Source organism: Acanthisitta chloris, unplaced genomic scaffold, assembly GCF_000695815.1.
Source record: "Acanthisitta chloris isolate BGI_N310 unplaced genomic scaffold, ASM69581v1 scaffold3439, whole genome shotgun sequence".
Taxonomy (NCBI): domain Eukaryota; kingdom Metazoa; phylum Chordata; class Aves; order Passeriformes; family Acanthisittidae; genus Acanthisitta; species Acanthisitta chloris.
In genome coordinates, this window is record NW_008689643.1 from 44,055 (window position 1) to 58,987 (window position 14,933).

At 41.7% G+C, this 14,933-nt stretch overlaps 1 protein-coding gene across 1 annotated transcript in view; it reads right to left on the reverse strand.

Moving 5' to 3' along the window:
* Window positions 1-14,933, reverse strand: part of LOC103808684 (centrosomal protein of 112 kDa-like) — a gene marked incomplete at both ends in the record, with an annotated part of 83,818 nt that overhangs the window by 42,592 nt on the left and 26,293 nt on the right. Inside the window, 2 exons of the mRNA XM_009081487.1 lie at window positions 10,317-10,424; window positions 13,605-13,740. Coding sequence (XP_009079735.1) covers window positions 10,317-10,424; window positions 13,605-13,740 — 244 coding nt within the window. The remainder of the gene's footprint in view (window positions 1-10,316; window positions 10,425-13,604; window positions 13,741-14,933) is intronic.

A 14,933-nucleotide genomic window follows, 5' to 3' on the forward strand; every position in this document is an offset into this window, starting at 1 on the left:
TTTTTAACCCCCCCCCCAACCCCAAAAAAAAAAAAAAAAAAGCAAAAAAAAAGCAAGAAAATGATAAAACAACACAACAAAGCTCTATTATCCCGTTGTCGGCTACGCTATCCCAACATAAACAGATGTATGTGTTCCAGAAGGGCACCTGCTGTGCCGCAAGCTTGCACCATGATTTCATAAGAAGCCCTCTATTCTCGGGAGCCGTTCCCAGTCCGCACCACACTGGATGCTGTGACCTTGGCCACTCTTAGCCTCTCCCTGCTAGCCTGAATGGCAGCGCGAGACCAAGGGCCTGGTCGCCGCAGCTTTGATACTAATCCTCCCGCCTGCGCACAATGGCACCCTACCTGGCCTGCACACTGGAGCGCCAGGCCCCTTTGAAGCAGGTGATGAATAGGGACGGCAGGAAGCCGCTTCCCCACTGAACTCCAGGCCACACAGCTGCTAAGAACAGTCACTTGGATTTTTCTTCAGTTTTGGTGGATTTCGGAGAAGGAAAAGGGGAGGGGGGGGAGTGGAAGTATGGGGAAGGCAAAAAAAAAAAAAAAGAAATAAAAAAAAAAATCCCTAACCTGAAATTGGGGGGGGTATTTTAAAAAAAAGAGAAAAGGAGAATAGAGCGAACGGGAGGAGCCGCTGCGAGCGCGCGGCACCTTATCTTAAAGCTGTAGCATGCAATTCTGGGATGATATGGGCTCTACAACTGGTTTCCGCGAGGAAAATCGGAAGTGGAGTCAAAAGAAGTTTTCCCAAAAAAAACCCAAAAACATTTTTTCAAGGTAAGCATCAGCATATTCCAAGTTTAAAAGGAAAATATGTCATCCGTGCCGGGGCCAGGAGCATCTTCCGGAAAGAGAGCGAGGAGGACAGATAAAATATTCCACAGTTACTCCAGGGTTTAATGGATCTACGTTGTTTAATAACACCAAAGAGCTCGTTAGGAGGTGTCTGAAGCCCCCACAGGGCTTAGCCCCCCAGGAGGGACACACTGTCCATGCTGGGCCTGTGACCCTCACACCAAGCTCTTCATGGCACATTTTTGCCCAAGGCTTCCATACAAGACTGGTTTCTTTCAGATGCTAGTGGTGTCCTTCATGTGCCTAAGAGAAGGAAATGTTGCTCCCTAAGATAACTGTAAAATCTTCACCTGATTTGCAAGAAAAAATGTTTGGTGTTTTTCCGTAGCTCAGCCTTGATTAAAAAGAAATCACGTCAACAGGAGAGGCCTTTTCTTCACACATTTTCTTCTCTGAATTCCCTGTTTTTCAGCTGGTTGTGCCATGTAGGTCTGAGCTAAGGCAGTTTGTCATGGGGAACTTCAATCATTTAGGCTTTCACTTTTTTACCACAAGACAGGGCAGCAGGCAGGGAATGTGACCCAGAGAGGGCAGGGGTAGGATCCTTACACGTGTACCACACCAATCAGAGCAATCAGTTTAATTAGCAGTCTCTTCACTTGCAGCATTTCTGTTGGAGACACAACGTGTTTGAGTTCAAGAGGTGGAATGAGCCAAAGGGACTGGTCCTTCTGTGTGCAGGAGAGATGTCCTCCAGCTGCTTCACGGGAGAAGAAAGGGTGGCACTGATGGGAGGTGTTTTACAAAAGGCAAATTTGTTGAAGGAAAAAACCACTTCCCACTTCAAGCAAATTATTCCCCATGATGGTTTTGTTTTGATTTTTTTAGAGGTTTCTGGCAGGGAGCAGAGGTGGAGAGAAAGGATGGAGACCACAGCATTTTCATCCCTCAAAGACCTCCAAACACATCTTTCCTGATGAATATTAACAAGTACTCCACATTCACAACCAACAAAACCTGTTTTCCTGTACAAACAACATGAAGTGACTGAGCAGCCATTTGACTGAGCTGGTGAGCACTCCCTAAAGCTCCTGCTCTCCTCAGAACTGCTGCCAAGCACTACAGTTTCTCTTCCACTCCTCCCTCTCTCATTCTTGCAGTGTTGTTTGGGCTTTTTTTAAAAAGAAAAAAAAAATTAATGCATACCAACAAAAGGGAAAAAAAATCCACACTGTTTTCCTACCAACAACAGGACTTCTTCATGCCATGAAGCTGCATGAAAACTACATTAATTCTTCATAAACCAGACAGATTCTGTCTCCTCTTTGAGGTCGAGGGAGCCTTTATGAATGATATAACAAACCCACCACCTTTAAAAACTGTATCGTGTTGAGATCTTTCTGCACCTACCCCAGATGCTGAGCACCTCCATCAGATCACACTCAATGTCTGCTCAAAGCCAGGGTCTGAGTGTCCAGCAGACAGGCAGTGCTAGGTGCTATACATTTCAGCCAGACAAGCAACACGATATTCACAAAGGGAATTAGGGGCGAAGCTGAAAAGAAACATTCATTAAATAATGGTGTGTGCCCCATTACCATAATCACTTCGCATTCATTGTGCCTTAGATGTTTCCTCATCTTGTCCTCCCAAAGATGAAAATCTCTTATTCCCTTCTCTGTGCATCTGTCCCTGTCTCCAGCCACGGCCTGGACACAAAACCAAGCAGGACTCTCTGTCTGACCCAACCGAGCTGTTCTTATCAGGGAATGCTGTTGTCACTGAGTAACACAAGTGTTTGAAATTTATGATCTTATGTGAAGTCTTAATTATTTAATTCTTTCCACCCCAGTATGATAGAGCCACATTCAAGCTAACAGCTTTTTTACTAAATCATCACCAGAATCACACTATTTATTTTAAATTTAGCTTTTCACTGAAAATCAACAGTATTTCCTTACTCTTGCAGAGAACAGAATCTTAAAAAGGCAAAAAAAAATTCGTAACAAAAAGCTAAAAAAGATGAACCCAAGAACTGTGAGAGTCTTTTTGCTGTTCCCTCACATAAATACACACAAGGTGCCAAACAAATTTGGTTCATCCTGGGACACTGACAGTCCCACTGGTGGATAAAGGAGTGGGAAGATGCTTTAGGACAACCTGCTGAAAGAAACCACCTACTAAAGAGCCAAAGTGAAATCTGCTGCAGTTAGCACATCTGAAGAACAAAGATCAGCCCAGTGATTGCAGGAGGCATTTTCAGAAGCCAAACACTTGTAACAGAATCAACGTCAGCAAATACCTTTCCAAAGTCCCTAATATAGACAAGACCTTCTACTACTCCGTTTTCGCTTTTACATCACATGCTAAGTTTAGGCTTTTCAATTTTAGAACAATTTCGACTTGTTCTCAAGAACAAGCACAGCTTTGAAATTCTTTTGAGAGTCCCCAAAGGAGGGAAAGGAAATTAGTCAGCTCACTACCTCTTTGAAAAATCTAACTGCTACAATAAATATTTGACACCAAAGTATGAAAATTCATGCAAATTTATGTCTGCAATTCCAGAAATATTTTAAGTAACACCTATATAAAATATGGGTTTGCATGGCAGGATGATTTTATAAAGAGCTGTTTGGGCAGGACTGAACTTCTGAGGGTTGGAGAAGCCACCAGCACGTTACACGTGTCGTGGCAAAGAGCTGAGCTAAGCTCACTCTGCTGCTTGTCTGGTTTTCAGTATTTCTACCTTAGAAGCAGCTAGGAGTGTTTGTAAATCAGGTGTTTTCATCATTACACTGTGCTCAGAACCAGCCTCACCCTCTGCCCAGCTCAGAGTACAACCACAATCTCTTCCCAGATAGCAACCCCAGTAAAATCAAGAGTTTTCAGTCTCCTAAGCCTGTAAAAAACCTGTGTGTTTCGTGAGGATATGGGGATTACCATCTCCACAAATATTGCTGCTGAAAGTAATCTGATCCAGCAGGCTGGAAGAGTGAGGATGAAGTGTGCTGGGCCCTGGCTTAGCATAACTCTGGGCAGAAAAGAGGAATCTTCATGGCAAGGGAAGGGAGAAAAGCAGGACCTTTCTCCCAAAACACCTTTGCGGCAGGAAAATTCAATGGATTTTAAATGTACACTGGTTTTTTTAAGAATTTTCTCTAATTTGGAAGACAAAGTACTCCCAAGATATAAAGGCTGCAATGAGCTGAGCTTGGGCAAATGGGACAGTGAAAAATCTACCTGTGCAGGACCACATGTTGCCATTACACATGGTAATGCACACGCAGAGCAAACGCATCGTTGCCATTCCACGTGGTAATGCACACGCAGAGCAAACGCATTTGACTTTCTATTTCATTGCAGGCTGCAATAATTTAACTGCCACAACTGTGTTTCCTGTTACTCCTTTTCATCAACCAGTAATCATTCTATTCCAACTGCAAACTAAGAACTGCAAGAAATTCTCTAGAAGAAACAAGTTGCAGTTTGATTTATCCTCCCTCCTACACCAATGCACCTGAGTGGTCAAGCTGTGTATGTAAAATTATATACCTAATCTGTACATTTTTACCTACAAAGGCCTCTCAGAATGCTAATACTTTTGAAGTATGGGCAACACAAACCTCACCTCAGTCCTCTTATCTTGCCAATCTTTCTGGCATGAGTAAGTTTGGTTTGAAATCATAGAATCCCAGAATGGTTTGGGTTGGAAGGAACCTTTAAAGGGCATTTAGTTCCACCTCCCTGCCATGGGCAGGGACACCTTCCACCAGCCCAGGTTGCTCCAAGCCCCATCCAATCTGGCCTGGAACACTTGCAGGGATGGAGAGTCCACAACTTCACTGGGCAACCTGTGCCAGTGCCTCAGCACCTCACAGGGAAGAATTTCTTCCATCTACCTAACCTAAACCTACTCTCCTTCAGCTTAAAGCCATTCCTCCTTGTCCAATCACTTCATGCCCTTGTGTAAAGTCCATCTCCATCCTTCTTGTAAGCCCACAAGGTAATGGAAATCGAGTTGCATCCCTGTGATTCACTCCCACCTGGCACTGCAATGAGCATGAGGAGGTTCCTCCCTCCCCAGCCCACCCATGCCAACAAAGCCATCGTGGTCTGCAGACAAAGTTATTTCTTTCAGACTAGACATTGACTCACTGCAAATGCCTTTTTGCAGCAGGCTCTGCTACAGATTTACTGTACATAGTCTTTGTTTAGGGATTCAGAGTTTATCCAAGGACCTTCTGTGAACACTGAGAACCAACTTCAGAGACGTTCACTGCCTGACTCGCTATTTACTGCAGGCACCGATTCATCTTCCCGGAATCGTCTCCCTCTACCTCCTCCCCTCAAAGTTGTTTCTGTTGACTATACAGGGAGCTCAGGCTTTTAACTCTGAATCACACACGTTAGATGCCTGAAGGAGACAGTGTAAATACCCATCTGTCTGGTTAACAATTCTGTAAACAGCCGTGGTACCATGAGAAGATTTCCACCCACTCTTCACTTGGAGGTTAAACTCATCTCCTTTTCCCATTTGTGAGTTTTAGCTATAAAGCAAAAAGTTGATGTTGATTGAAGAAATTATTCCTCAGATATTCTGCACAAATGGCATTTGTCTGTGTGTTAGTATGGTTCAAAGGAAACATTTATGCATCCTAGATTAATTTATTAAATGAAATTTATGCAGCTTGTTGCTGATGACATGAAAAATTTAGAGCTTCTAGTAACGTGCTCATTTGGCCTCCTTGCAAGAACAGATTGTATTTCAATTATCTGAGACTACAGACAAAGAGGAGGGGAACAAAGCTTTGCACAAAGACTGTGTCCTTGTAACTAGACCAGCACTAAAAATGGATTATGAATCTCTGCATATAACTGAACTGGTTCAAGCACAGCTAGGAAACGCCTGGAATGTTGGTCCATTTGAGGAACAGCAGATTTCAAGAAGGTTTTTGCAAGTGCTTTTTTCACTCAAGTGGGTAACAGATTGGACAAAGAGTAGAAACAGAAAAGGAAGAATGAGGCCAGAAGGAAAGCTGGAATCGAAGTGCAGTGGCAGCAACTCTTAACAGAGCAAAGATACAGGGACAGAGAGCTGAAGGTTAAGCTTAAGCTTGTTATCTCTACTCGTGTGTCCAGCTAATGCCTCTGAAGGCTGAAGTGTGATGCTGGAGTCAGTTCAAGATGACAAAGACCATTTACTCATCTTTAGCATGATTTCAAAGTGACTCTGTTAAGTACCCAATATTTCTGAAGGTGTCCTCTTTCTTTCCTATGTGGCTAAATAGACAAGATGACAACTCTAATTATTTCTTCTCAAGTTTCACAGAAGTCAGAACTCAACAATACATATCACATGAAAGGATTTCCTGAGATACAGGGAGAACCTTCAGCTCTCACGTAACAGCTTTCCACTTCCCTATGGAACCATGAACAATTCTTTTTAAGTGGAAGACACACAGTTAAAGATGAACCAAACCAAAAGGCTTATTTGTACATTGAGGTTGGCATCTAATGTCAGAAAGTATGGCCATAACTCAACAGGCAACACCATCCTGCTATCACAGTAATTCATCAGCTGTTTCAGAGTGTGTTCTCTCCCTGGTAGGAAAACACAATTTCCTAGACTTTGGCTCTCTTGCTAATCTTGCATCTCAGTAATTTCACATTCACTCAGCCACAGCATTTCAGCAACTATTTATAGCAAAAAAAATGGGTGTAACAGTGATCATAATTGGTTGGCCTTTTTTTTAAAAAAATGGCTAATGCCATTTAAATATTAAGATCTCCAAAAGTTCACTGAGAGTGTTCCATTCGTGATAACTTAGGAAAATCTGCTTGAAACAAAGGTGAGTATGAATTGACTCTGCTGGGAAACCATGAGGTGCTGTCCTACCATGGGGACTCTGCTGTGGAATCACCACTCACTTTGCTGTGCTCTCAGAAAGTGTCCAACTGATATGGATATGGGGAAAAAAGCAAATTCCTTCACTTTTCTGTCAAATTTGACTAAAATCCACTACTGAAAAGCTTGGGCACGTGCTCCTTCAAGCATTTGGGCTTGTGGAAAATGATTTCAGCAGAAACGTTTGTCAGGTATTTTGAGCTAAACTGAGGATGTAATTAGAAAGTAAGGGGGAAAAATGACAAAAAGCAAAAAGGGAGGGGGTGCAAAAAACCAAACAACCTTTTTTCCTGTGCTGACAGTGCCATAAAGCCTGAGTATAGATACTGCAACCATTTCAAAGGCAGGAAAGGCTGAGGCCTCCACTGTGGTGTCCACTGGCTTTGAAGTGCCGAAAGCAGCTGCTCCCAGCAGATAGGAACTGTGGTGCTGCTGGAGTTATTTTTTTTCTTCAAAATATACTTTCAAATCTAACAGCTGCAAGGAGAACAAAGTTGAGCTAAAGTATATTTAAAGAGAAAAAAAAAAAAGCCACCAGTTTCTCTCTAAGAGTGTTCTCAGTGGATACTTCAAAAGCAAGTGGCACTGAGTCAGATGAAGTTGGAACCAGGAGTGACACGTGACAGCTGAAACCAAATGCTGCAAGATGCAAAAGTTCTTCTTTGCTTTATTAATGGATTGCAAGGCATCTGAAAAGTTCAAAGAATAATAACTGCCGTGGTTTTGTGTGGTTTAGTCCTAATTCTTTTTCATGCAAAAATAAAAATAAATATCAATATATATCAGGTTATTTGTTGTTATAAACATCAGCTAAACATGAATATCTAACCTATTAGTATGTCTAATCTCTGGGCAGAGCAATCTTTCAGCCTCACAACCAAGAGTCCACGTTCACACCAGTAATCTCTTGGAAATCAACATTCAGGGAGAGTCCTGTGAAGCACAAGGAACCACTGATACAAAGCAGAGAGGTGAAACCACAGCTCTCAAACCTCTGCACTTCCAAAACGTTTCTCAGATCAGAGAACTGGACAAGACATCAGTTAATTTGGTTCTTCATTACCAATTTGATTAAATTTATGGGCAACTGAATTGTCCTGTGTGCTGCCAGCACTACCTCTGCACTCCCCGTGCCAACCCACCCAACACACAGCTGAAGGTCAATTTTCCTTCCCTTTGTGTGTAAATTCCATTTGACAATTAGATTCAGACACTTGAGGCAGAACATCTCAAAGCAATTACTCCATTTCTCAGGTAGCTAAAGTATCTGGGGTTTGGGTTGAGTCTGTTTCCAACTGGTAGTCTGTTAGAGCTCTGCTGAAATGTATCACCAAATTCTGATTTATTGCTCTATTTAAATGGTTTCAATCACTCTATTCCTCCCCAAGTAACAACCAAAGAAATATGCTGCAAAACAAGGCAAGGAAAAATGTGCTTTTAAAATGGTTTAGAAGCTCTGAAGCAGAAATAGAGAGTAACACAGAGAAACAGAAGTTGGAACTACTGAAAGGAAATTTTAAGAGTGGAAGAACTGAGCTCATCCTGCTCCGTGGTGGGGTTGAAGGGGCTTTGTACTGCAGAAAGGACCATACAAGAAAGGATGTTATTTCCACTGATAACCCACTGCAATCTGCAGGAAGGGTCACATACTTTTCAAGCTCACAAGTTTTCAAAGAACATTCCAAATGAAGTACAAAGAGAAATAAATTTTTTAAAAGGGCATAAACAGGATTCCAGTGAAAATTCTTCTGAGGCTCTCATTGTTTAGCTGTTTAGTGCTGAAACCCTTTCCTTGGGTTCCAGAGATGTTTCATAAAGCCTAGCTGTTCTTTCTGACAGTAACAGCAGCTATCCCAAATAAAATCAAATGGAAGTTGTAGACATCTTACTGGAAAGTGCTTATACTGATGTTTACCACAATATCAACAATGTTACAGAATAGCAAGGCAAAAAGAGTCACCTAAAACGTTTTAACTCTCACGTTAATTTCCTGGTCTGTGGGGTTTTTGATCCAGTCTCCAGAAGGTCTGAATTTTAACTCTCATGTTAATTTCTTGGTCTGTGGGATTTTTGATCCAGTCTCCAGAAGGTCTGAATATAACAGGAAAGAGGATACAAGAACACACATCAAACCAAACCATGGCAATATGAGACATTATTTGTAGTGTGCAAAGTCAGCTGAGTATCTGGCAGAAAATTTTATCTGTCTTGGTAGATCTTACCATGGATAGTGAAAGAAAAAAATGACCATTTGTAGGCAGGAACAGGAATGTCATAAATACTAATCTGCAGAGTCTCAGGTGTTATCTCTATAAATCATGTTCCTAAACCTGGGAAGAAAATCTTTGACTAAATGCCTACTTTGGACTTTGAAGATGTACCACAAATTAAGAGAACTGTAAAGAAAGAAGTGAGCCAACCACACCACTAAAATGATGTGAAAATTAGATTGAATGAAAACTCCACAAATCCTCTGCAACCCCAACTGCTCCTGAACCCTTCAGGACAGGAACCACAGCTAACACCACCCAGTTAAGTTAAACACCTATGAGATGTACCTCAGCATTCCAGAGACAACTTCTCACCTGTGTGACATGGCAATGCAATTGGTGACACTCACAATTCAGCGTGAGGACAGGGAAAATACTTTGATCTGATCCAACAAACCTCCTTCTCTTCAGAGAGCCACACACAAAACACACTATTGTTCCTCCCAAGCACAGCAAAGGTCTCTCTCGACACCTACCAAAGTGATCTTGTTCCTTAATTCCCTGAAAAAGTCCCTTCCAGATGGACCAGAGCAGGTCTCACACCAAAGCCAATTGCTGTGTCTCATCCTCTTACAGCACAAAGGATAAACAGAAAGGAAACTGCATTTCCCTGGTGGAAATGCAAACTTATATCCACACAAAGACATTGAGAAGAGGGAACTCATGGATTAATCACATAATTCCTATCAAGTACTCAAAAAAACCTTCCAGTCCTTTAGCAAGTGTTATCAACAGAGGCCACTTTAGCTTTATGATCTTACTGCAGGGTCTGATGGGCTGATGCAGCTGCACAGTTCTTCAGCCTATACAAGGCAATAATTTGTCTACCTCTAGTTCTGGTTTTCCCCTTTACCCTTCACAACACTACTGAACTCAACTTTCTTGTCCCCACCCAAATGTTTCCTGAACATTTCCCAACCCTGAAATTACATTACAATGAAGAAAACCACTACCAGTGGGCCAAAACAAGCATTCATCTGAACACTCCCCAGGTTGAAACGATGAAAAGAAAAAACCACTGCTCCTTGACAAAAAGACAAACAGATAATGCATGAAATAATTTCATCTGGTGATTAAGAAAACAGGTGTTGACACCTGTAAGCCTGGGAAAGTATTTGAAAGAGTCGGAGGTACAAAGAATTGCAAAGAGGAAACAAAAATATTTTCTATGTAGGCTCTTCCCTCTCCATCACACAAAGTCTGGACACCTATAAACCATGTCCCTATTGACAGGACAGCAACGGTCAGTGAGAAGAGGACTAACCCTGCCACAGGAGCTGATGTACAGCTGCAGGAGTGGTGTTCCTCCTCCCCTCTGCCTGTAGGAGCAAAGCAACTGACCTGTTGTTCATATCTTTGCTTGAGCTCTTCCATCTGCCTGGAGAATTCCTGGGCTTGCTTTTCCCGGAGCGATTTTGATCTGCTTAGATCTGCTTCAACCTCTGCCATCTACATGGGAAAACAAAGGGAATATTTAATTTTTATTTTTTTTTAAAAAAAGCATAGCTTGAAATGTTCTGACGTTTCTACAGTTGCTTGCAAACCATCAAAGAGGTGAATATCACTAGTTGAGAATGATAACAACATTTGTGTATAGTGAAAATGAATATTCAGTTGTTAGAGAATTACTAGGCTGCAGTGATCACCTATGTCATACCATTCCCTGATCACCAAGTACTGGCTCAGCTTTTCACTCCACCGTGGTGAATGGACCATCAAAACTAAGTGAATATTTTTTCTAGACATATTTAAGACTCAAATATATTTTATTCAAAAACACACAGCCTGTGGAAATCCAAGGGAAATCATGGGCGAGTTCAGTGCATAAACTACACACTTTAAGTTTACATTAAATCAGAAAATAACTTAAAAGAGACTTATTTGGCTGCAAGTAAAGTTCTCTGAAGATAGTCATCAGCTGTGAATAATGAGCCCCACAGATTCCAGCACAGCATCAAGGAGGCAATTTCACAACTCAATTAACAAAGGCTTTTGTATCAAAAGCACAAGTGTTAGCCCTACATCAGGCATGTTTCTAGGGGAATGTACAGATACACAGGACTGTGCTGCAGTGCATAGACTTCAACCACATTTAGATCTAGGTCCCAAGCAGAGAATAAACTCTCCCTGAAAAGGTCTCCCCAAAAAGCAGAGAAGAGGTGCAGCAGTCCAGGGAATCAGTGCTGCCACAAACCCATCTGCTGTGCAAAAAGCAGAAACACAAGAATTCCTGCACCACAAGCCAAAATCCTGCTTGGCCTAAGGGAGTGCTCAGCCTTCAACAGATGTCTGTGCCAATTGGCCTGGACATCACTCCCAAGCCAGGAAAGAGGAGAAAAGGCAATACTCAGAGTGGGAAAAGCATTTTATTGAAAAGTACTTGAGCACGAGAGGAAGGTACGGGACTAGGAGCAGTTGGCCAGATAGAAAGTAGAAAAATAGAATAGAAAGGAAGCAGCTCCTGAACCTCACTGCTACTACCTGCCATTAAGAAAAGGGATTTGAATGAATATTTTATGAGTGATTTCTTACAACTCCAAACTTGCCCAAATTACACATCCATGGCCCTATTTTACTCAGGTTAATAAAACCCAGAAAAAGGAAAGATCTTGTTACTGTATTAAAGGTAATTTTTTGGGGTTTGGTTTTTTTTGTGATAATGAAAACATTCTAAAACGTGAAATAGTAAAAACATATGTAAAGATGCTTCAAATCCACTGCCTTTGTGGTTTACTCGTTAGATCACATTCATATATTTTCTACAAGTGCAATAAAGGCTCTTGATCATTATTTGCCAAACTCAGAAATCCCCAGATCTAAAGTACCATGAGCAAGTCTATGTATTGTTTCTCTTTTTGCAGCTCTTGCAGTAAAAATGTGCCTCTCACCCATCAGTGGGCACCAGGTGACTCCTAATAAGCACATGCCTAACGAAATAGGAAGCAGATGGCAGAAAAATATCATAGGCCCAAACTAATGAATCAAATATTGATTACAACAACTGAAAATGCCAAACCCCATCCCACTCATCTCCATAATTAACTCTATCACGCACCAGAAACGGTTTGGGAAGCTCAGTAGTTCCAATGCAGTTACAGAACAGTGTTGCTATAGCTACTGCCATTGTTGTTTCATAAGTAACACATCCCACCTAACCACAAAACGTAGAATTTTCCAGTGTGCTCCAATGTATCAGGTGATTTATCTGAAGAGAATGTGTGTGCAGAAGAATGAGAAAGGCCAAAGCTATGAAGACAACTCCACTAGTGCTCCCTTGAAGTATTTCCTTCGACCATGGTTCCTGTAGATCAGCACTACTTAATCATACAATATCATTTACTTTTTCTAGATTTTAGCATGCACAGGGTAAACCTACAGCTGATTCATGGAGTACAGCCAAATTCGCTTCCAAATTTCCTGTAACACAGCAATATCCTAGGAGAAATTTACTGTCATTTTAAAATGACAATTGATTAAGTCTTGCAAATTCTTTTGTGCTTTCTTTGGTTTGGTTTTCTTTGCTGAAGGTTTTTTAGAGTGAATGAAACTATTATTAGTCTTTCTAGAATTAGACTACATCCCTTTTGGAGCAGAAATAGGATATTACTTTAAGTCATCAAGAAGTTGCAGGAGACACACATGGTACAGAAAATGTCAGATTAAAATGGTAGGATTTGTGGTCTGGTTTGCTTTACATTTCTTGCTTTTGTAAGTTTGCTCATGATTTATTAAATTTATTTTTAGTGTTATTTGCTGTCTGCATGGGTCTTAAAAGTATCAGCACTGAAGATTTTCAGGAAAAAAAAAAGGGAACAATAAAAACACAATTGCCTCAATTCTAAGGCAGTATCCTCAGCAATCCATTCCAGTACCAGACTGGAGAATCTTCCTGGCACAGTGAGGTTTGCTTACAACAGTGACTTTGGAACACAGAGTATATGGACAGGCAGAATTACAGCCTGGAGTTAAATCTGCAGATCTCCAACCACGTGAGGGAGTGAAGGAAATATCCCTTCTCTCCCCTCCTTTTTTAATCACCTGTTGCTTATTCATTATTTCACTCCTTGGGCTGCACTTACAAAGTCCCAGGAAAAGCAGTTTAAATACTGTTTGCTCCATAAGAAATTGAAGCCACTAAAATCTTTCTTTTACATAAATCACATCAAGCCCTGATTTTCAGGGATAGAAAAGTGGATTTTTTTCCATCCCCTGCACATGACTGGAGCAGCCACAATGGCTCTGCCCCTGTTTGGGCTCAAACTGATTACAGGAGCTCATTAACGGAAGACAGAGTCGTCCGGAAAAGAGTAGGAAGAGACACATTTAAGTGGAAAACGACAAACGTTGTTCCACAGGGTGTATAAACTAACACTTTATACTCTCACTCCTGCAAAATCCCTAATCAGTATCATAACTGCAGATATCTTTATAACAATGACAATTCTGGGCTTTGTTAGAAAGATGAAACAACTGCCACCATCCCTTTCTGACTTGCCAGCAAAGACACTACATTGTGAAAGATTTTGATGTAGCACTCTCAAGTGGAGCATGTTTCTGGTATTATAAGATCAGAATTCGCTATCCCACTGTGCCAGAGTTTCAGAAAGGCTGGCATTGTGACCTCCTCACCCGCTGTTTCATTTCAGCAGAGTCTTTCTCTGAGTTCAGCTCCACCTGCCGCTTAAACTCCTCCAGGGCAGCGCCTGCCTGCTGGGCCTGCAGCCTCTGTACCTCCGTCACCCGCCTCAGCTGCTCCTCCTTCTCCCTAGAAAGTCACAGAAAATTTTCAGAGTTCAAGTATCAAATAAAAGAACAAGTGTGCGAGTGTAAAAGAGAGGCCTTTAACCCCATCAGTTTAAAATAGTATTCAGATTTCAATTTCCTGTCCCAGCTTCTGCCCAACTTCCCTTCGCAGGGCTTTGAAGAAGGGAATGGAAAGCCAGAGTTATTTTCGCTTTCTCTGATGGAATTTCACACCCCCAAACACGGTGTTCACAGCTCACAACAATACCTCCACCTTCAAAGTCTGCGTTGACTTCAAGGCTTCGCTACCTGCTGTAGAACCCCTGTTTTAATCTCCCCTTTCACTGAGATTTAATTAACAAAATGGAATAATCATAACGTATCATTAATAATGAGAATTAATTAAATGAGATTTAACGCCCCTCAGTATTGAAACAAACTCCTTTTAGCACAATTTCATTCTCATAGCAAAAAAAAAACAAACCCAAAATTATCCCCGTGGTATCTTTGCTCTGAGAAGATGCAGGATTAGTCCCTGCTTGCCACATATCAAAATGCAAAGCAGGGTAATGCCTGACATGTGGTACCTTCTTAATCTATTAGAAACCCATAATGCTGTAATATCTATTCAGCCTTTAAAGGAATGACAGATGTTAAACCTCTGTGCAGAGGAGGAACAGCCTATACTATCTGACATAGGAAACTGGATACATCTAGAGGAATCAGGTTGGGCTTCTTAGACATGATATCAATAGTGTGATGGTATAGTAATATATATGATGAAATATCAACACATGTGATGGTATCTCAATATACATGATAGTATATACACATACATGGTGGCATGAATAGAATCATAGAATCAACCAGGTTAGAAGAGACTTCCAAGATCATCAAGTCCAACCCTACTCTGGTCACTAGTCCATGGCACCAAGTGCCACATCCAGTCTCAGCTTGAAAACCTCCAGGGATGGTGAATCCACCACCTCCCTGGGCAGCACATTCCAGTGTCTGGTCACTCTCTCTGTAAAAAAATATCTTCCTAATATCCAACCTAACCCTCCCCTGGCAGAGCTTGAGTCTGTGCCCTCTTGTCCTGCTGCTGGTTGCCTGGGAGAAAAGACCAACCCCCACCTGACTCCAACCTCCTGTCAGGGAGTTGTAGAGGGTGAGAAGGTCTCCCCTGAGCCTCCTCTTCTCCAGGCTGAACACCCC